This window comes from Rhinichthys klamathensis, unplaced genomic scaffold, assembly GCF_029890125.1.
Source record: "Rhinichthys klamathensis goyatoka isolate OS25496 unplaced genomic scaffold, OSU_Roscu_1.1 h1tg000073l_1, whole genome shotgun sequence".
Classification (NCBI taxonomy): Eukaryota; Metazoa; Chordata; class Actinopteri; order Cypriniformes; family Leuciscidae; genus Rhinichthys; species Rhinichthys klamathensis.
In genome coordinates this window covers 458,279-480,349 of record NW_026606616.1, presented here as the reverse complement: position 1 = coordinate 480,349, position 22,071 = coordinate 458,279, and the positions used below count along the sequence as shown (strand labels likewise).

The 22,071-nt window shown below is 37.4% G+C and overlaps 3 protein-coding genes across 4 annotated transcripts; 1 reads left to right on the top strand and 2 right to left on the bottom strand.

Moving 5' to 3' along the window:
- Positions 1-3,430: 3,430 nt before the first annotated feature.
- Positions 3,431-8,907, bottom strand: LOC130085125 (solute carrier family 52, riboflavin transporter, member 2-like). Its single transcript, XM_056250696.1, has 5 exons — positions 8,546-8,907; positions 7,543-8,395; positions 5,602-5,725; positions 4,130-4,925; positions 3,431-3,869 (listed from the first exon to the last, which is right to left on the bottom strand). The coding sequence occupies exons 1-4, from the start codon at positions 8,673-8,675 to the stop codon at positions 4,716-4,718; spliced, it is 1,317 nt and encodes a 438-aa protein (XP_056106671.1). The 5' UTR covers positions 8,676-8,907; the 3' UTR covers positions 3,431-3,869; positions 4,130-4,715.
- A 1,199-nt stretch (positions 8,908-10,106) lies between these two features.
- On the bottom strand, positions 10,107-15,133 carry LOC130085124 (uncharacterized). 2 transcript variants are annotated; one of them, XM_056250694.1, is made up of 3 exons: positions 14,950-15,133; positions 13,873-13,988; positions 10,107-12,973 (listed from the first exon to the last, which is right to left on the bottom strand). In XM_056250694.1, exons 2-3 carry the CDS (start codon positions 13,934-13,936, stop codon positions 10,290-10,292), a joined length of 2,748 nt encoding a protein of 915 aa, XP_056106669.1. In that variant the 5' UTR covers positions 13,937-13,988; positions 14,950-15,133; the 3' UTR covers positions 10,107-10,289. The 2 variants fall into 2 exon arrangements, with proteins under 2 accessions (XP_056106669.1, XP_056106670.1); XM_056250695.1 differs by lacking the exon at positions 14,950-15,133 and having other exon boundaries at positions 13,873-14,129.
- Positions 15,134-15,856: 723 nt separating this feature from the next.
- On the top strand, positions 15,857-21,964 carry fbxl6 (F-box and leucine-rich repeat protein 6). Its single transcript, XM_056250693.1, has 9 exons — positions 15,857-16,406; positions 16,525-16,683; positions 16,797-16,860; positions 16,978-17,109; positions 19,313-19,420; positions 19,515-19,628; positions 20,892-21,123; positions 21,324-21,564; positions 21,736-21,964. Exons 1-9 carry the CDS (start codon positions 15,934-15,936, stop codon positions 21,863-21,865), a joined length of 1,653 nt encoding a protein of 550 aa, XP_056106668.1. The 5' UTR covers positions 15,857-15,933; the 3' UTR covers positions 21,866-21,964.
- The last annotated feature ends 107 nt before the right edge of the window (positions 21,965-22,071 follow it).

Sequence of the window (22,071 nt, the reverse complement as noted above, 5' to 3'; positions counted from 1 at the left end):
TCCCACTCTTAATCCATAGGGTTTAATTTGGATTTGGCCCACCCTTTGCAGCTATAACAGCTTCAACTCTTCTGGGAAGGCTTTCCACAAGGTTTAGGATTGTGTTTATGCCTTACATCTCTGGATATATGTATTGTGATGTTTTATGTGGTGTATATGTAATATTGTATGTTATTTAATTTGTTTACCTGCCCAGGGACAGCAGATGTAAATTAGCTATTAGCTAACTCAGGCACTGATGTTGGACGAAAAGGCCTGGCTCGCAGTCTCCGCTCTAATTCATCCCAAAGGTGTTCAATAGGGTTGAGGTCAGAACTCTGTGCAGGTCAGTCAAGTTCCTCCACACCAAACTCGCTCATGTCTTTATTGACCTTGCTTTGTGCACTGGTGCGCAGTCATATTGGAACAGGAAGGGGCCATCCCCAAACCTTTCCCACAAGTTGGGAGCATGAAATTGTCCAAAATATCTATGCTGAAGCATTAAGAGTTCCTTTCACTGGAACTAAGGGGCCAAGCCCAACACCTGAAAAACAATCCCACACCATAATCCCCCCTCCACCAAACTTTACTTTATTTTGGCACAATGCAGTCAGGTAAGCACCGTTCTCCTAGCAACCGCCAAACCCAGACTCGTCCATAGGATTGCCAGGCAGACTCGTCACTCCAGAGAACACGTCTCCACTGCTCTACAGTCCAGTGGTGGCGTCCTTTACACCACTGCATCTGGCGCTTTGCATTGTACTTGGTAGATGTAAGGCTTGGATGCAGTTGCTCAGCCATGGAAACCCATTCCATGAAGCTCTCTACGCACTGTTCTTGAGCTAATCCGAAGGCCACATGAGGTTTGGAGGTCTGTAGCTATTGACTCTGCAGAAAGTTGGCGACTTCTGCGCACTGTGCGCCTCAGCATGTTCTGACCCTGCTCTGTGATTTTACGTGGCCTACCACTTTGTGGCTGAGTTGCTGTTGTTCCCAATTGCTTCCACTTTGTTATAATACCACTAACAGTTGACCGTGGAATATTTACCGATCACGGCACCACGCTTGAATTCACTGAGGTCCTGAAAGCGACCCATTCTTTCACAAATGTTTGTAGGAGCAGTCTGCATGCCTAGGTGCTTGATTTTATACAGCTGGTGCCATATAAGTGATTAGAGCACATGAATTCAATGATTTGGAGGGATGTCCCAATACTTTTGGCAATATAGTGTATTATTTGTACACTAGGATATGCATGAACAATACAATAGATTCTACTCTATTTGTGTCATAACAAGGACTGACTGTGTTGTAAGAGCATTTACCAAAAAAAAAAAAAAACGGTGATGGAGTCAAAGGTAATCTTTGATAAATCTACACGCAGTATCAAACAGAGAACAGCTTTCAACACAGGTAACACGACTCGACAACAATGAACAGAAACAGAGGAACTTAAGTATATGCAAACAAGGATAATTAACGACACACCTGAACTAAATGACGAAATCAAGTCAATAACCATAACAATCAGTTCAATTCAGGAAGATGGTGCAAACTGAAAATCATTTTAAATAATCAGCTTATACTAAGATCATCGACAAACCTTATATTAGCCTACTATTGGCAATATGTTTAATCTGTCCAGTATTAAATCATTCCTTTTTGTGTATGTTTTCTGTTTATTTAAAAAAAAAAAAAAAAAAACATAACAAAATGAATCTGTAATTTCAAAGTTGCATCAAAACCACAATTGCCTTTACTCTAATGCTAATAAATGTGTCACAATCAGCTGCTGGATCATTATTTAGTAGGCTGAAATAGGCCTAGCTCCACACATGATTTGTCTATTTCTCTGTCATTCACAGCTTTGTTTTTTAATCACGATTTAGTGAATAATCACACATTTTTATGGGGGCTGGGTGGAACTTTAGGGGGGCTAAAATCCCTCCTAATTTGGGCCTAGTAGTGGGTATACGTATACACACACTAAACTATTTTTAACTCTACATTTGAACACAATGTAAAGTCACAAAGGTCTAGAAAGTCTTATTATTATTATTGCTAAAATAAAAATGAAACAAAATAGCATTGTGATGTTTTTCTAAAGTAGCCTATATGCCGGCCTTCATTGCTGTGAAGCACTGTGGAAAACAACTGTGTGATGATGATCATGAGGGATATGCAGCCATAACTTTTTGCAGTCGACGAACCGTCTTGTATCGCTCCCCCATCATCATATTCATATTACGTGAATGCATTTATAACAAACAACTAAACAGAGGCAGAAGCCATGACAATCTAAATAAATGTACATACCTTTTCTCTGCTTCTGACGCTGGCGCTGCTGCGGAATACGGAGTGAAGAACAGGCTGAATAAACGGAGCAATAGGGTCCTCGGGCCCTAACGCAGACTAAAATACGGAGCAGGAGCCGAAGCCTGCCGACGTTTTTTTATGAGTAAGGGGACTGAGACGATCACGATTTAGTGATTAATCACACATTTTTATGGGGGGTGCTAGTGGCGCCAGGAATAAGCTTTGTTTTGATACCAGCCACAACATTCCACCTTTGTTGAAAGAACCATTTATTTACAAAGCTGTGAGACCTCATGGAAGCTTGTTTCCGCCACAGAATGAAAAATAAAAAAAGGTAATTGCGACTTTTTATCTTCTGACTTTTTTTCTCTCAGTTGCGAGATATAAAGTCAGAATTTATTGATATAAAGTCGCAATTGCGTGTTGTAAAGTCAGACATATGAGATATAAACTCGCAATTGCGAGAAATATAGCCTACTTGAAATTCTGACTTTTTCTCTCACAATTGCATGTTTATATCTCGCAATTATTATACGCAATTGCGAGATATAAAGTCAGAATTACATGATATAAAGTCGCAATTGCGTGTTATAAAGTCAGAATTGTGAGATATAAAATATTCTGAGGGAAAGTCCTTTTTTCCCCTTAGAATTGGACTTTATAACTCGCAATTGCGAGTTTATATCTCACAATTAAAGTCAGAATTGTGAGATATAAACTATTCTCATGAGGGAAAGTCTTTTTTCCCTTATAGAATTGGACTTTATAACTCGCAATTGCGAGTTTATATACAATTCTGAGAAAAGATTTCAGAATTGCGAGATTTAACTCGCAATTATGTGTTATAAAGTCTCGCAATTGCGAGAAAGTCCGAAATATTAGTTTTTTTCTCTCGAAATTCTGACTTTATAACACGCAATTGGGACTTTATTTCACGCAATTCTGACTTTATAACACGCAAATCTCACTTTATATCTCGCAATTCTGAGAAATAAAGTCAGAATTGCTAGATGTAAACTCGAAATTGTGAGATAAAAAGTCACAATTATCTTTTAAAATGTTTTATGCTGTGGCGGAAACAAGCTTCCATACATAACAATAACATATTAAAAAGGGCATAAGAACAAGTGAACAGAAAAAAATAGCATATGATAGTTCTATAATGTCATAATATTTTCAGCCCATTCAGCACCAATGTCATTGAAGACCTGAGGGGAAATTCTTTATATTGGTATAGCCTATTCAAAGTTTCCACCGCATGATAATACTACTATGCAATGTTAATACAACAGGTTTTAAATAAAGGCTTTCATTAGAGATGTCAGGAATGCATCTGAATTATTATTTAAAAAATAATAATACATAAAATAAGTGATAACAGCAGCTGGAGAATTCATGAGATTAATCATAATTAAAATACTGGCCTCACATCTAAAATCAAAAAGGTAAAACATGGCAGCATCACACATGGCAGATATTACAGGTTTGACATGTTGTCGACTTAGACTTGTGTACATTAAAATTTTTACAGATAAACAAAACTAGATATTCAGCAGAGAGACAAGTGTGTCTATCTAAATCAGTGGTTCTCAACCTCTCCTGCAGGGACCCCCTGACACACCATGTTTCTGTTTTAACCCTGAAATGGCACACCTGATTCAATTAATTGAAGGCTTAATGAGTAGTTGACTAATTGATCAATTAACTAATTCCTACTTCCTACTCTAATAATGACTCATTAAGCCTTTAATTAATTGAATCAGGTGTGCCATTTCAGGGTTAAAACAGAAACATGGTGTGTCAGGGGGTCCCTGCAGGAGAGGTTGAGAACCACTGATCTAAATCCAAATGTAAGAAGCCATTAACATGGAATGTGGCAATGCACATTTTTTGCTTGTGCTCAACAAAACAGTTTAATCTTAGAGTCATTGAAAATTTTTTTACCTGATTTGCATTCATTAACAATAATCAGCTTGCTAATAAACAAATGCTGTGTATAATGCTACACGGATTAAACATTGAATAAGTCTACTCATGGGCATAGTGTACATTGTAGCAAAAGATCGCTGACTTTGATTTCTGGGCTAAACATTTGCTGACATGCTGATATTCTATTATAAAATCAGGCCTGCTCTGATTTCCAACCACAAATTCATCTAGATTAAGGTGTTCAAGGTGTTCACACACACATTCAAAGTGTATCAACTGTATCAACCACATATTCTTCACATTCTCAATGTGCCATCAGGTAACACAAAGATTTGCTATGTGATCAAGAGCAGCTCAGTTTGCATTGACATTAACTTGAAATGTCCTGTGAAGGCATCAGCTTTACCATCTCCATTCATCGTAGATTCCCACGTGAAGAGATACCTGCTATATAAAGGCATGGCGTGAATGTAAACTCAAGCGTTGAATTATTAACTGCATTCATCGATGCAGTCCTGGGCTCGCTGAAAGACCTGGTACACACTGACTAAAGGGAACATTGTAAAGGCTCCGATAAAAGAGCCAGCCTGGATGAAGACTCCACACCAGAGAAGAGCTGCATGTCCTGCTTCATGAAGCAGAGTCCCAACTATCACCTTCAGGTAAGAGAACAGGCCAGTGAAGATGATCCAGGATATGATCTAAATGGTAAAAGTATAACAGGCTTCGATTAAAAAATATACAGTTTCATAGAATTACTGTATTTACAGATAGTTTGTGTATTATGTGTGGTAAATGAATGAGTGACTGTGGTCAGGAATGACTTTTTTTTAGTGTAAATAAATCATTAAAGAAATTCAAGGAATATTCTGGGATAAATAGAGGTCAACAGCATCTGTGGCAAATTGTCATTTACCCTGGAAAACATTTAATTAGAAATAATATTAAATATTATATTATTATTATTTAACCTATTTTTTATTTTATTAAAAAAAATATCACTTTAATTTTTGTTTTAAATGCTTTAACAATTAAGCATTTATAATGGAAGTGTAAGAAGCAAGTAATACAAAAGTTGCCCCACAGACTTCCATAAATTATTAATATATATATATATTGCTATAATGACCTGTTTTTAAATAATTATCTTTACTAGCGGATTTTAAGGTTTAGGATTACTTTTCACTTTTTATTATCAGATCTTTACAGATGATAAAATAATCAGAGTGTGGCAAATCACTAAACAGTTGCGCCACTTTTGCATGTGGTATTTGCACGTGATATTTCAGTGGTGTAGTAAAGATCACTTTCAATATTTTAAGAGATTCATTCTTAGTAAGTTCCTCTTCCACCCAGTAATGAGATAAAGATACTAACCACTAAAGCGACTCCAGACTGACTTCCTAAAAGTGGTGGGCAGGGGCTAAGTGCTGCCAAGGCCATGAGATAGGCTGCAAAAATACCGCCTCCTAGTGACATCATACCAAGACCAACACTGGACCTGTAATGAAACCTTAATTTCAGTTCTAAAATCAACTAAATTAAAGGGTTAGTTCACCCAAAAATGAAAATTACCCCATGATTCACTTACCCTCAAGTCATTCTAGGTGTATATAACGTTCTTCTTTCAGACGAATACAATCGGAGTTATATTAAAAAAATGTCCTTGCTCTTCCAAGGTTTATAATGGCAGTGAATGGCAGTTTATGTTTTGAAGTCCATCAAAGTGCATCCATTCCATCCATCATAAAAGTAATCTCCATTGCTCTGCAGAGGTGTAAAAAAGTTCTGAAGTGAATCGATGTGTTCGTCATTACGTTGTGTCAGGGGTTAGTCTTCCACCCTAAATCGATGCGTACGGACGTCTGCCGTAAGCTAGTTATTTTAGTCAATAAAGTTTTAAATATGGATATTTTTCTTACACGAACAATTCAGAAGGCCTTTATTAACCCCTGCAGAGCCGTATGGATTAATTTTATGATGGATGGATGCACTTTAATGGACTTCAAAACATAGACTGCCATTCACAGCCATTATAAAGCTTGGAAGAGCCAGGACATTTTTTAAAGGGGTCATATAATGCCATTTTTGTACAAGCTAATATGATTCTTTAGGGTCTACATTAAAAGTTTGTAATATACTTTAATTAAAAATTCTCATTAGTATTGTAAGAAAACACTTATTTTACCTGGTCAAAAACAGCTCTGTTTTCAGCACGCCGTTTCAGTGCATATGACTTTAAATGATAATGAGCTTTGCTCACCCCGCCTCTCTGTTCTGTGTGTACACCGTTTGTAACACAATAACACAATAACCATAACGCGTTTTCAGTATAAACGTGGGATTATGAATTATATTGAGAACGTCATACATAGAAAACATGCCGTAATGTACCCTGAGTGTAAACCTTAGACGCATTCATTGTGAAGCGTGCAGCTAGCGATTTGCAAAGATTAATATATTAATATAAAGTTTAATAAAACGTTACACTCACTTCCGTTCTTCTGGAGATTCAGCAGGAACACGAATATCTGGTACCGATCCTTTTTTCATGAGCAGCTTCTAAGCTCCTCATTTATAAAGCAGTCTGGTGAGAAATGATTCGCGCAAACATGAGAGCATTGACGTTGCTCGTGGGGAATATTCCCTTCGAAAACAAACACAGCCACTGCGTCTTCAGCGTTTCGGATTTAGGAACATTAAAATGACTGCTGTGTTCGTTATTACACCCAAGAACAGAACACCACAATCGCTTAGACGCCATTCTGCTCATAGACAGTGCTCCAGCATATAAACAATGACCGCGCGGACTATGATTGACAGCTCCCCCAAGAGCGAGGGCGGGTCTGTGTTGAAACGCTCCTGTCAATCAACAATCGTGGGAGGGGCTTCCGATCGTGTGACGTCACACGGTCGAACGGCTTGATTTGAGGCAGAGGAAAACATATAAGGAGATTAACACAAAAACACTGGATGGATTTTTATCATTTTATGATGGTTGTGTACAGGCTCTGCCAACACACATTTCAGTACAATCAACTTGTAAAAGTGCATGTACCATTATATGCCCCCTTTAATATAACTCCGATTGTATTCATCTGAAAGACGAATGTCATATACACCTAGGATGACTTGAGGGTGAGTAAACCATGGGGTAATTTTCATTTTTTGGGTGAACTAACCCTTTAACAACACTTACATCACACAATTCAATGACAAAATGTACAGGAGCAGAATTTAAAAAACAGGAACACTAATTTTTTTTTACAGTACTGTTATGTACACCAAAAAGCTCAACAAGAACTTTAACTCACTTACCTAAGTAGGACAAACATAGCCACAAAGCAGGCCAGAGGGTTTGCAATGTTGCCCAAGACGACAGAGAGGTGATAGGTCATGGTGCCATAAGGCAGACAGGAGAAACTCTGTACTGACGGCAGCACGCCGTTGGTCAGAGCATTGGATATTCCTAACAACAGGAGCAGATAGACATTGCGTGACGTCCAGAAGGCCACAACAGGTGCCTGTTTTTCAACTTCAACTTGTTCCTCAGAAACAGGCGAACTTCCATTTTGTAAAGGGTGTGCCTCTTCTTCCGTTTTCACTGTTTCCTGCTCATTCTTCGGGACTTCCTCTGCTGCAGTCTGGGACACCACTCTGTACGTCAGAGCCACAAAACAGAGGGCCGAAAACGCCAGCATCACGGACAAGAACCAGAAGAAGTTTTGGGCAGGGAAGTTTTCTTTGAGATAATGGGGTTTTGTGCCATTGGCCGTATTAACGCACTCTAGTTTCCCTACACCCTGCCCCAAAGCAACTACACAGGGAAAGAGTGCGCTAAGACCCTGTCCGACGAAGAACGTCCGGATGTATTGCGAGGGGTAACGGAACATGAAGGGTAAGAAGGTGACATTGGAAGTGCAGCAGACAAATGACAGTATAAAAGTAAGCAGCAGGAATGGGACAGACCTAGGCTCTCCAGCGACCGTGACCACCTGGGACCAAAAGAGAGCAAGAAATGCAGCTGCAACCACCGCTAGCACTTGTATGATGTGAATGACCACACGTTCATTTAGCTGTCCTGGAGCAAAGTGGTGGGTTAAAGTGACAGCCACTGGACCCAAATTCCCAAATGCAATCAGCACTGAAATATAGGCTGGTAAGTTCCACCCTATAAAGAAAGGACATGTTTTAAATTCTACTGTTGTCAGGATAATACATACAGCATCTACTAGGTACAGCTGTGGGACACATCAAAGTTTTATTAAAATAAGTTACTATGGTATAAGTAAAAAATAAAATAAAAAAAAACACTAATTACCTTCAGGTAGAACACCTACAACAACCGGCAGTTCAACCCATAATGAGTTCACAGAGATCCATGAGCCCATTCCAAACAGGGCCACCAAAATGTGTGTAACGATGGCATGATTCCACCATGTATCTGCCATTTATACGTCTAGGAAAAGGGCACGGGTAAGTTAGAAAATTGCACGTTTCCTATATCTGGTGAATATGAATGAACTGATAATTCTTGTGATTATCAGTGTTCACTTAAACTCCGTATTCACTTGCAATGAGATATAAAATATATATTTAGTATTTTAATTTTAAAATATGAAAAAAAACTGTTTAAAACAAATGTGTTAAAACAATATACAGTCAAACCAAAGATTATTCAGACACCAGATATAATTTTGTATATTTTTTTACTAGTAGGTGCAAGACACTATAGTTCATTTATGTAAGTGAGGATAGCAAAATAAAGTAAACTGTGACATATTTTACCCAAACATTCTTCATACAGTGGTCTACCAGGAAAACTTAAAAAAATTCAGGACAAAAATTTATTCAGACACTTTGACCTGACCATGTTTTGCTTAAGTGTTTTTTCTTTAATTGCTAATGCGACCTTTTCACACCACAGACTGAACAACATTAAGCATTGCTTGGTAATTGGTTGACCTAAATTAGTATTATCTTATTGTGTACTTCAATTTAACAGCTGACAGCTATTGAACCGAGATCATGTGAGACAGTCTAACGGAAGGATGGCAAAAACCAGTGCAATATCAACTGATTTGATAACTCTAGTTCTTGTCATATTTTATTACCATTTTCTAAACTTTAGCGAATAAACTGTGATCATGTGAGAAATGTTGAAGGTGTCTGAATACATTTTGGTTTGACTGTATGTATGTATACATAAAATGAAGTATTGCTTTTTGAAATTACCATTTCCTATTTTATGATTTAAAATGTCTCAGTTTAAATGAACAGTACTTGCCAAACAACAGAGAAATATGAGATGCTGCGGTTTTAAAGAAAAAGACATGTAACACTGGCTTAAAAAAAGAAAAAAGAAATTAAATATTGGTTAGTATTTAAGGTCTAGTAAAACATACAGTCTAAGGTCTGTAGAACTTCACTGCAAGTGGAGGATTCTTTACTGAACAGAAAGTTTAAAGACCATTTATTTAAAAAAGATTTAGAAAAAGTCATTTATAACATTATAAAATGTTATAAATGACTTTTTCTAAATCTTTTTTAAATAAATGGTCTTTAAATACATTTGTTGCTGTATTGCCCATGGTTAGTTCATGTTAGTTAATACATTAATTAATGAACCTTATTGTAAAGTGTTACCGTGATTCCAAACAATTATATACATTTATATAATATATACATATTATATAAATATATTCTACTCTGATATATGGAGTATACAATATAAATATAATACAGTTTTATATTATTGGTAATAATAAGATGATTGTCATTATTGGTTGTAGTAGTAAAATCTGTATTGTTTAATAAAAGTCAGGACAACTAGGTTTCTAAAAACTGTTTAATTTTGTAATGCAATTTCTATAAAAACAAATGTCAAAAAACATAATTAACTATTTTGATACTTACAGAAAAAAAAAGTCTAGCAATCTCTTAGGTATAAGAGATCAAGCTTATTAATAACAAAACATCTGAGAACAAAAAACGTATCCATATGCAGAAAAATAAAATCAAGAAACTAATGCAAGTGTCATTCATTCAGTAGCATTAAAACACAATCAAATAAACTCAAAGTTCTCCCTGTAACAAGGGCCAAAAACATTTATTTTCTTTATATCAATATTGCTTTGTTGACCAGTGGCTGTGCTTTGAGGGTCTGAGGATGTTGTTTGCATCATGGTCTCTTGAATCTCTGTGTGATCAAGCACAGTTTCACCTGGTGTTGTAACTATAACTCTCTCATTTGGCAAGATGTCCTTCAGTGTAGAAACCATGTCATTCAAAGAGAAACCTATGTGATTTAGCTTTTTGTCTCTGGAACCCAAGATGCTCTTTTGGTAGTTCAGCTCACAGCGAATAACCTCGCGTGTATGTGCATGGCTTGCACCTTGAAGTTTTGCAAGCAATCGTTCAACATCTTGCTTGCTTTTACATGGGCCGCCATATTTTGAAACCGCTTCAACAATCAATTTCTTATAAATGTGATCCTGAGCTTTTTGCTTTAGTCTAGACACTTTCATTTTTTTTGCAGCATTAAGATTTGCTCCTTCCAAGATGGAGTAGCGTTTTGACTCTTGTTGCTGCTTTTGAATGGTTTTGCCCGGTGATAATGTGACCGCTGTTGATGTAGGTTCATCTGTCGCCTTTCGGGAAGCAGGTTCTTGTTCTGTCTCTTTGGAAGCGCAACCTTCGGCTTGACTGAGGGTTTTATTCGACCTGTTCTTCTCATAAGGGTACCCATGACCGAAGGGGTACTCACCCATCAGCTGTGAAAATGTGCAGTTTGCCATTTGAACCGCTGTGTCCTTAGGCTGATCTTTGCAGTACTCACCGCCAGGTAAGAAATCTTTGAGATTGTCCTCCAGTACAGCTGCAAGGGCTTTCATCATCCTCTGTAAACAAGCTCTCATGAGAGTACCGTACTGGTTCTCTGCATTAGCACGGCAAAATCTGAACACTCCTTCAAAAGTCCCCTCTTGCATTGGAACCTGTAAGAATACATTCACAAAAGCTTCTGGTTGCAAAAGACAACTGGCATCTTGCGACCATTCCAAGAGCTTGTCATACAGGCAAAGGATGTACCTACTGAAAAGAGGATATTCTCCATCACTCTTCAGAAGCTGCCAAAAGGGTCCCAAGACTTTAAGGTAGACAATAGCAACCACACAGACCAGCGCCTGCAAAGCCTCGTCGTTTGCATCAGCATTGACGCTCTCTAACAGGATATTTGAGTTCGAGTTCTCATTCAGAAGCTGCAGGTCAGATACAAAAAGAACAACATCTTCATGATGGTGAATGAGTCCGGCAGCTGCCTCAAAGTAGTTAATGACACGATTCGACCGATTTATAGGTAGTCTGGAAGGGTTTTTTCTCTCGAGGCAAAAAGCAAGCCAGTACCTGCGGTAGTTTGGGTTGGTCTCCTCACTTGGACATAAAATTTCAGAAGCCGTGTGAATGTAACGAGCCACTGCGCTCTCATCGAAGTTGACAAAACTCTGAAATCTGGGGTGCTTGTCGCGTCCTAGTTTCTCGCCTGTGGTGTTCACGAGATCTCTTCCGAATGACATCATTTGCTGCTCAGTTACATCAATAAGTTCGAAAAGGAATTGGCAGATGTAACGCAGGAAATTTAAAGGTGGCACAAGTGGATGGGTGCTTTCTTTGACTTTGTCATCGAGAGATCTCAGGTTGGCATCTTCCTTCAGCATTGCTGTGAAGTGATTCTGAAGTAGGTCCATTGAGGCCACCTTAGCAGCTTCGTTCTTTCCTCCACACACGTCTGCAATCTTTTGCCAAGACAGCACAGAGATATCAAGAAGTGTTACATTGTCGCCCGTGTCACTTCTTGGGTCTTCTCCCACATCTTCTAGTGACTGTATCAATGTTTGATGGCTCTGTGATCTCGGTTCCCTTTTTACACTGATCACATGGGGAATTTGCTTTGGGTCACCCTGAAATTGAGTTTTTACAGTGGCATCTGTATAAATATCGAAGGGTTCATCTTCCTTCTTGACTGCAGTGGTAGGTTTATGCACAGAAATGCTGCGTTTCTTCCTTAGCTGTGCTTTGATCATTGCCACCCTTTTGTATTCAATATATTCTGCATCCCCTTCAGGAGCAAGATCAAATGGACTCTGAAGAAACTCATCCAGCAATCCACGGCTCCGCTTTCGGCTCCTCTGATTGTTGCGGTACTGTATTCTGAAATTCTTGAGATTAGCTCGTAGGAGCTTGTAGGCTTTTTGGATCTTGCCATCATAACAAAATAGAGGCTCAAAGTTACGAATCCAGGAAACTAAGACGACCGGGTCTAATTTCTCTCGTGAAATAAAGTTAGTCAATTCGAGAATTAGGCCGTTTGTGAGACCAGTTAATTTTGCACGATCAGAAAAATCAGACATTTCAAGTAAATCTCTTCTTCCGATTCCAATACTATCACATATAGGTCCAACAAATTCGAAGTTGACATCCGACTCAAGAAAATTTTCTCTGGCATCTCCAGTTAAGCTTAAAGCTGTCGTGGTGTTTCTCTCAATCAGACTTTGGAAATCAGCAGACTGAAACATTGGGATAATCTTTTGGAGCCATTGTATTAAATCAACCCATGAAAGATCTTGCTCCTCTCTCATCAGCCCAATCTGGACCAACATGCGGTTTTTCCAGGGCTTTTCATCCAGCTCCAACAGTTCTCCGTAATGAGCACCAAGATAGTCGTCAACAAGCTTGGAGTAAAAATCATCCTCTGCAAGACATAAAACAACAAAACTATTATATATGGGTCAATGACATGACCTGCATATTTGTATGTCCAAGTGCATTATTTTCTTTTAAATTATCTGATAAATTCCTGACATATATCACTTTATTCTATAAAACCTATTTAGTTTGAAATAATTTGTGTATATTTAAATAATACATATTATTTTATACCGCCAGAATGTCAGGTGGTGCAACTGTCTGAACAAATGAACAGACTAAAACAACTATTTAAAATGGTGACTTAATAATAAAACATTTTTAACTAAATACTAAAAAACTAATTTTATAAATATCAGTAGTTTTAAAGCTGTTAAGTTAATTGAAAAACTTGTTTCCAGCTATTTTTACATTCTTAAATGTCAGGGTGGCACAACTGTAAAAGTGGCTCTTTTATTATGAACTGACATGGTAATAACAGTAAACCTGATAATGCATATCCAGAGGACCCCAACTGATCCTTGTGGCAGAGTGAAAAGATTTGTAGATCTCTCTCAAATACTGGTAAAAAAATATATACGCTAATTTCAAGTATGGGTAGGTTGGTACACTTTCCATGTCAGGTGGTACAACTACAGTATATATACATACAATTATTTGGTTGTACCGCCTGACATAAAAAGTCAAAAAACGAATGTAACACTTTGAAATGTTATCTAACAACTGAAACTTTTTTAAACAAACTGTACATGACTCAAAAATATGCATTACATCAGTTGAGAAGATTTTTAAAACACCTTTTTTTGAAGTTTTAATGTCAATGACTCATATATATATATATTATGTATAGAATTAACTATTATATATAAGGCAGATATTTAAAAAAAAAAAGTAGTTTGTTTTGATTGCAAGTCATTGAAAAACAAGACAAAAAGTGGTACTCACTGAGCTCAGCAGCGATGGTCATAGCACTGGCACTAGAGGAACCCAAGTCTTGCAGATCCTCCATTGTTGAACATCAAAGTAGCTTGGCTTGTTTTTTAAACCATCCGGTGAGCACACTTCCAAATAAAGGCCAGATAAATGTTTTAGTAATAACGACCAGAGCATGGTAGTCCACAGCTAATCTTAACCGTGAAACAATATTATTCCTCAGGTTTTTTTTTTTATCACGTTACAACAGGAGTTACTTACCTGTCTGAGACCGTAATTGTCCTATTGGTATTACAGGGTTCTAATAATTTTCAACGGAAAAAATGAAACAATCATCTTCCGCCTTTTCAGTCCTTAGATTTACAAAACATATCCTTTGGTATACAATATATTATAAATATACTAAGGTAACATGGTAACCTGCTATTTGCTATCTAATGCTATTTTTACATTGCATATGAATTATTTCACCATTATTTTACAGTCGTGATAATATTTATAGTAACTATAGTATCTGTGGTTTCCTTGCAAATATTGGTTATGAAAATTACCAGTTGCTCATGGGACAAAAAATAGTTACATCACTGCTAACTTTACTAGCATAAATCAAGGTCACACACTCTATCAACTGGGCGAGTTAGGTTATTGGTTAGTTATCCTTGAATAATCAAGGAACAAAATGTTCACGCCACATTTGCTCACGCGGCTGCTTTTTGTATATAAAAAAGGGGAAGGGGGCCTATTATCGACTTCCTGATATTATTGATTAAATATCACTTTTGATAATTTTGGTTTTACTAGTTAAAAAAACCATAAGCACTATGCCTGAAAACTAGAATGTTTGCATTCTTCGTTGTTTGGTCTCTTTAGCGCGCGAGAATGCGCCGTATCGTGATGTTTGAAACATGCCTTTTGTGTTGAATTGGTATTTCTGTGGAAGATTGCCATTGATAAGACTTTTAAACAACGTTATTTAGTAAACATGTTTAAAACTAATAAGCATTCACAAAAATGTACCAAGGGCAATGCATTTTCAATAGACAACAATACCTGTTATTGCTTTAGTGAGAAATTTCAAAATGTACTCACCAATGTATTGCGCTGCAGCGGTTCTATTTGCTTTGTAGTAGGATGTAGGTGTTTTGTGTAGCGTGTTTTTCTCTTTGGACCCTTTGCAGTGTGTAGAGAGAGTGGGGGGTTCCGTCTTGGTAACAACTTTCATGTAAACGGAGGAGCGTCCACTCTACACCATGGACTTCCCTGTTAAGTCACGTGTGCGTTTACCGCGGAGTCGCTGATTGGATATACCCCTTGCATTCTTTGTATAAAACGGCTATACATAAAACATTGCTTCCGCGAAATTGCGAATCGTTCGTGTCATTGCGTAACTCCGTAAAGCTTTACAAACTATTAACAAACCATCCGATCCGTCATAATGAAATCATATGTAGGCACTTATAGTTGATATTATGTTTCCTTTTCAATTAACTTCTATAAACAAAAGCGTTTTATTGTCATTTAAGTTTTATTGAAATGTACATGCCCATTTTGTTGCAGCAATGATTCACCAGCCACATAAAACATGAAGACAAGTCAGTCATGGCATACATAACGAATTGTAATGCATGGTTTGCAAAATTCTCCAAACGAGAGTGGGCAGGCTAGGCAGAGCCTCTCACCACTGGGTATGGAAGCGGATATGACGACATTCATTGACTTACGCTAGTGCATCATGGGGCTCGGATAATAACAACAAAGGAGCAATACGGTACTTCGAGTATGCTTCAGTAATGGAGCTGTAAACGCTAAATAAATAAGCATGATTGTCCAGATTTTCAGCGAAGACCTGACAACTGCTGTTGAACCTATCTGCAACAATGCAAGGGATTATAAAGTTTAAATGAACTATTTGTAAGGTGTGCGTAATATGCCAATTTGCAATATTTCCTTTACAATCGTCGTCATGAAGTTTTGTTGAATTTACTAAAGTGATTTTTAAGAACTTGTTATAGAATAACGCAGGTTTCCAATTCAAGCACAGAGCCAGATTCACTCCAGGCTCCTTCTGCAGAAATGTCAACCACCCAGGGGGACATTCCAGGGACGTCCCAGACTGCACCTGCAAAAGCAAAAAGACCTTTGAAGAGGAAAGCTGATTCTCTTAAGGATGACAAAAGCAAAAAGAAAAAGAGAAAAAATGTCAAGCGAACTGTGAGACCAAATTACACCATCCAGGAGGGAGAGGACATGCTTTTGATTATATCAAATATAAGTAGTGGTGACAGTATATGGAAGCCCAAGCGCAAGGGATGTAAGAAAAAAAAGGGAAACAAAAAAGGCAAGAGTAAAACCTCTGCTAACAAAACCAAAAAAGCAGCAGTAAAAGTCCCCAAAGTCACAGAAGGAACGATTGATACACATGTTGATTTGGAAGCTGCGAATTCTGTTAGTTTAGACCACTGGGGTCAGAGTTTACCAATAGAGGTCCTGGTTAAAATCTTTCAGTTTGCAATTCACCAGGATGGAGCTGTTCCTTTTCTGTGCAGGTGAGGCCCATACGGCGTATTTGTGCTATTCAGTTTCTGTACTACAGCCTTTATAACTTGCTACAGATACTATATTTGCTTTATGTTTATAGTTGCATTTGTTTGCTGTCTTTAAAAGGGTTGGTAGAGTTTGCCATCTATGGAATGGAGCCGCGTCCTCTCCGGTCCTGTGGCGCAATGTGTCAATTGGCTACTGCTGGATTGAACCCAGTAAGACTCAATTACCCGGGACAGAACAGAAGATTAGGAACACGATAGATTGGCTAGCTGAAAACAGGTCAGTGGTTGAACCAAATAAAAGGATGTTGTTGTTTTTACACTGGAATAACTTACATCGCAAAAAGCATAATTCTTGCAAATTATCCAAGTTTTGTTGTTCATTTCCTGTAGATTGTCTCAGCTGAGAGAGTTCTCCCTTTGCCACTGGAAAAAACATGTTGACTATGTTATTCAGGTAATAATAATTAATCTGCTTTGGAATTTTGTTTCTGGTATCTAAATCTGTTTCTAAAAATGTTTTGGGAGTGTTGTTCTGTATTATATAATCAGGGACTGTGCTCTGTTTTTCTAGAAAGTTTCACAATCATGCCACAATCTTCATTCGCTCAAGCTGTCTTACTGCACGGGAATGACAGAAACAGCCTTCCAAAGCCTTGGCGCTGACTGTCGTTCATTGGAGAATATAAATGTGCAACACTCAGAGGTTTGTATGTAATTATTAGATGATTGTTTACCTAGATTTAAAGGGTCTCTTACCCCAAAATGAAAGTTTTAGTCACCCTGATGTTATTCCAAACCTGTATGGCTTACTTTCTTCTGTGGAACAGAAAATAGGATACTTTGGTGTATATAATGTCATATGGACTACTTAATGATATATATTTTTTTTAATTTTGCATCTTTGAAAAGCTTCTGTCACTGTAGTTGCATGGAAAAGAGTGGCCTGTATTCTCAGTATAGACAAAAATATTTTACACCTGGTATTAATTCAGGTGATCAGGGGTGGGTTTACCATTTTGGGGGCCCTAAGCAAAGTCAGGATCCCTACACCCCACTCTGGGGAGTTGTTGGGACATTATGTAACATTTTGCCCTGAATTGCACAACAGTAATATTTAATAGAATTAAGTGAGAAATGTAAAAAAATATATTTATTTTATTTTGCACTGCATAACAAAAATTGTCTACGCTTTAGTACTTGCTCCCTTAAGCTTTAATATATAAACCTTCTTGGTTTTGGATTCATCAAGAGTCTTCATTTTGTCCATTGTCTTCAATATTTAAAATGACACAATGTATTTCTGACATGAATAAAACATGTCAAATTAGAAGAGTTTTAATTGCCGCTTCCATAGACATCACATCAGTGTGTATTTTACGAACTAAATATGAATTTGGTTTCACTTTATTTGGATGGTCCCTTTAACACATTCATTTGACTATAAGTAACGTTGCACCTACATCTCTACTAACTCTCACTAGAGTGTTAGTAGAGTATCAGTAGACTGGTAGGGTTAGGGATAGAATAAGTTGACATGTAGTTGCAAAGTTACTTATAGTCAGTAGATTGTCTGTTGGAGGAGCATCACAATAAAGAGTTGGCAGATATTAAGCAGACAGTCTACTAATACTCTAATGAGAGTTATTTGACATGTAGTTGCAAAGCTACTTATAGTCAATAGTATGTTCAAATGGGACCATCAAAATAAAGTGTTACCATGAATTTTTTGTTAGTATTACGTGTATTTAAATGAAACCTAAATTAAACGTTGTTGTTGTTGTTGGAAAAAAAACTGCACAGTTAAATATGACATATGACAAGCATTTCTGGCTCAGCGTCAAAGCGCGCACACCCATTTGGTTAGTGTTAGTTCACCTAAAGATTAAAATGCTATCATTTACTCAACCTCATGTCGTTCCAAACCCATATGACTTTCGTGCATCTTCAAGACACAAATGTGAAGATACTAGCCTATTTTAATGAAATCTGGGAGATTTCTGTCCCTCCATTGAAAGTCTATACACCCATACTGTAACTCTGATGCTTCAAAACGTTCATTAAGAATCATGAATCGAGCAGTTTAATCCAAGAGGAGACACGATTGCTTTTAATGATGAGCAGATTTAATTTAGGCTTATTCACATATAAACATTGATCAGCGAACAATATTTGCAGCATTCTAAATTTGGTTACAGAAGCAATGTTTATATGTAATAATAAATGAGGTCAACAGCGCTGCTGTAACAGCAGTCATCAACTGAATTAATTGCTTGGTCAGCGATTGCGTGGTGTTTAACAACGCTACTGCAGGTGATCCATTCTCAAGTGGTCAGTCAAAACACATTGCTATTTACACCTGGTAGTGACGTGTTTCAATTGGTGTGTTTGACTTAAAGCGGTGCTGCGCACTCCGTCACTGTGACCACTATATTGTGTTGATAAAGTGCAAAATTCTCCTAAAACCGGTTCTCCCAAAATATCCATGAAGTCTTGTGCATATGTATCTGCTTTTCTAAATCCCTGTTTTAGTTTAGTTTTTGATTGACAGGTTAGTAATCAGTCATTCACTGTTGTTCAGTTGCATGAGTGCTTATGTTACAAGCACAATGTGGTCAAAAGTGGTTTCAACCTCCACATGTGTGGAATTGGACGAATCACAAAATATAATCAGTCAAAACAAATGTTAAAACAACTAAATGAGACCACTGTCAAAGGGGTTTTGAATTTTCTTTTAATGTGAACTTTTCTTTTAAGAAAGTGACTCCTGGAGTATTTTTGTCCATTATAGTAGTATGCCACATTCATTCTTTTGTTTTTACTTTACCGAGCGTGTTTCACTGATCCACCATATGCTACCCCTTGTTACCATCACATGCTACCTGTTTTGTGTCCTTTTTTTAATATAGTTTAATGTTGATGGTCTGGTGTCCTTCCTTGAGGCGTACGGCAACCAAATAAAGAAAATTTACTTCACACACAGCACCAAAAGTGACAAACTGCTCAGTGGGTTGTCTGTAAGTTAATATTAATCCTTTTTACTTAATGTGACTCAAGTTGTTACTGTATGTTTGTTAGTTCCTGATGAGGGAAATGTCTCTGAATTTAAAGAAAGGTTGCTGTCCAGAGCTCAGGCTTCTGGAGATCAATACTAAATTAGATGGAGGATACTGCCAGCTTCCCATCTGTATTCAGGCTTTGCAGATTGGATGCCCTAAACTTCAGGTATTAAACTAAAATGTTTTGTGATCTTCATGTACATGTAAACTTACCAATTCAATATACAAGAAAGTGCACAAGAGGTGATGTATAACTGTATTTTCTCAATTAAGTGCAGTTATTGTTTGTCATTCTAAAAAACATTTGCACACATTAGGTATTACATTAGATTTGTAAAATTTGAGGAAGGTCTTACATTTCCGTGAGGTCTGAAATTTAAGATGGCATTTTGACTTAGACATATCTAAATACTTGGGTATGTATACTGTTATACGCCACCTACACCTGGTTTTAGTTTCATATTTAAAGTACCTTTTAATTAAGTTGAAAAATGAGAAATCATCTCATATTTAAATATTGAATAAAAAATCTAATAGCATTATTTATGTAATTGTAAATGCAGTAGTCAACATTTGAAGTGGATCAAAAAAGTTAAAGTTGTCAAAGTTCCAAATTCATGTATAACTTTGATGAAAGGTTTTGATCCACTTCAAATGTTGACTACTGTATATTAATGCCGCTTCTGTGTCACCTCCGCACTGCAAATTATTATATTGGTAACAGCCCTATACTGTGTTATTATAATTTAATTTAATTTGAATAAAGGGAGATGCATGCATCTAATAAGTTTAGGGAAAAAAGCCCCTGGAAATCAATTTAAGTTGGCAAATATTGCCCCTTAATAAAAAAGTTGATTTCTGTCACTGCTGTGAACTGACCACCACATAGAATATCAATAAAATGAATGTCTTTGTGAGTCAGCTGTCCACAACCAGCCATGGTACCAGCACAAAAACACGCTCAGCAAAATATAATTATTGTCATCAACAAAAATGTTTGTTAATATTGCACACTACTAATGTATAGTATTAATTTGTACTTAATAATTTCTCCAGGTCTTAAAAAGCCTTAAATTTTACTTTAAAAAATGTGCAGCAACCCTGACATTCCCGTAAGTAAGGGATGGGCAACTTCAATCCTGGAGGGCCACTGTGCTGCTGAGTCTAGCTCGAACCCTAAGCAAACACACCTGAACCAGCTAATCAATGTCTTCAGGATTACTAAAAAAAAGCTACAAGCAGGTGAGTTTTTATCAGGGTCGGAGCTTAACTCCACAAGAGAGTAGCCCTCCAGGACTCGAGCTGCCCATCCCTGCTCTAAGTGTTATTAATGGTGATGTAGAATGAGAATTTATAAAAAATTGTACTACAAATGTAAAGTATTACAATCTTATTTTTTTCTTCTCTTTTAAATTATTTTATTATTTAGACTTTTAGATTGATGAATGTCACTCCAGTTCCTAAAATGATCCGCAACACGCCTAGTTCAACGTCCGGTTTTCCCATGCTAGAGGAGCTGTGCATTGCCACTTCCTCTCACTCTTTCATGACGGACAGTGACCTGAACAATGTGCTGCATGGCTCCCCCCACCTGCGTGTGCTAGACCTGCGTGGTGCCTCCCGCATCACAGCCACAGGCCTCTACGCTCTGCCTTTTGAGAGTAAGTTTCGATTTTGAAATAACAAGAGAGTAAGCATTGATGTACCTCAAACAGTAGTGAATGTAATATTTAAGCCACATAGAGCTATGAATAGCACATGGTTTGATGGAGTTCACAGTATAAAAGGATTTAATCATACCTATGAATTTCAGGGATGCAATAATATGCTGCTTTTCCCTTAATTTGCTGCCCTGTCTTAGAACTGGAGTGTCTATATTGGGGCCTGTACTTCAATAGCAATACCATGGTAGCATCCAAGAAAGGCATACACATGCTTGCCCAGAAATGGAGCAGCACCCTCAGGGAGCTTGATTTGGCCAACCAGCCATTTTCTGAGGAAGATATGGAGATTGCCATGGGATATCTTGCACATGCTGCTGGAGTCGATTTGTTTCGCTCCCTGAACCTCAGTGGTACAAAAATCACTTCATCTACACTCAGGTAAGGATTACCTTTGTAGTTGCTCACATGCTTATAGTGCCTGCCAGAAGACTTACCACCCATTAACACTTGTTGACAAGAGTTTATTAATATAATAGAGATTACAAGGCTTTTCTTAATTTTCAGTAGATTGGTAAAGATGTTCTGGTACCATTTATTATTGTTTCATAGGTTGCTAATAACCCAGGCACCAGCTCTGAAGTACTTGAATCTGTCGTCTTGCCGGTATCTGCCCAGAGGGCTCAAAAGAGTATATCATGGTCAAGAAGACATTCAGCTTCTCCTGGACAAATTAGGCTGAACATGTAGCCTATTTATTGTCGGAACTTTAATAGTTCATTTAATTCAGTTGTTTTTAAAGTGTACTTAAATGTGGTATTTGTGTGTGTTGTGATTTGTATATAAATATAAAGCCTTTTCTCATGTAAAGTTAGACAAGTCTAACTTTAATAGTTAATTTAATTCAGTTGTTTTTAAAGTGTATTTGTGTTGTGATTTGTATATATA

What these genes read in the sequence shown, in the direction of transcription:
- LOC130085124 (XM_056250694.1), bottom strand. Translation starts at nt 13,936, where the DNA reads ATGGAGGATCTGCAAGACTTGGGTTCCTCTAGTGCCAGTGCTATGACC. An exon ending in GACCATCGCTGCTGAGCTCA is followed by an intron (nt 12,974 to 13,872) that starts GTGAGTACCACT and finishes TATGTCTTGCAG; the next exon opens with AGGATGATTTTTACTCCAAG.
- fbxl6 (XM_056250693.1), top strand. Translation starts at nt 15,934, where the DNA reads ATGTCAACCACCCAGGGGGACATTCCAGGGACGTCCCAGACTGCACCT. An exon ending in TAAATGTGCAACACTCAGAG is followed by an intron (nt 17,110 to 19,312) that starts GTTTGTATGTAA and finishes TTTTTAATATAG; the next exon opens with TTTAATGTTGATGGTCTGGT. An exon ending in ATCACTTCATCTACACTCAG is followed by an intron (nt 21,565 to 21,735) that starts GTAAGGATTACC and finishes ATTGTTTCATAG; the next exon opens with GTTGCTAATAACCCAGGCAC.
- LOC130085125 (XM_056250696.1), bottom strand. Translation starts at nt 8,675, where the DNA reads ATGGCAGATACATGGTGGAATCATGCCATCGTTACACACATTTTGGTG. An exon ending in TGTAGGTGTTCTACCTGAAG is followed by an intron (nt 8,396 to 8,545) that starts GTAATTAGTGTT and finishes CTTTCTTTATAG; the next exon opens with GGTGGAACTTACCAGCCTAT. An exon ending in AGTCTGGAGTCGCTTTAGTG is followed by an intron (nt 4,926 to 5,601) that starts GTTAGTATCTTT and finishes TTTACCATTTAG; the next exon opens with ATCATATCCTGGATCATCTT.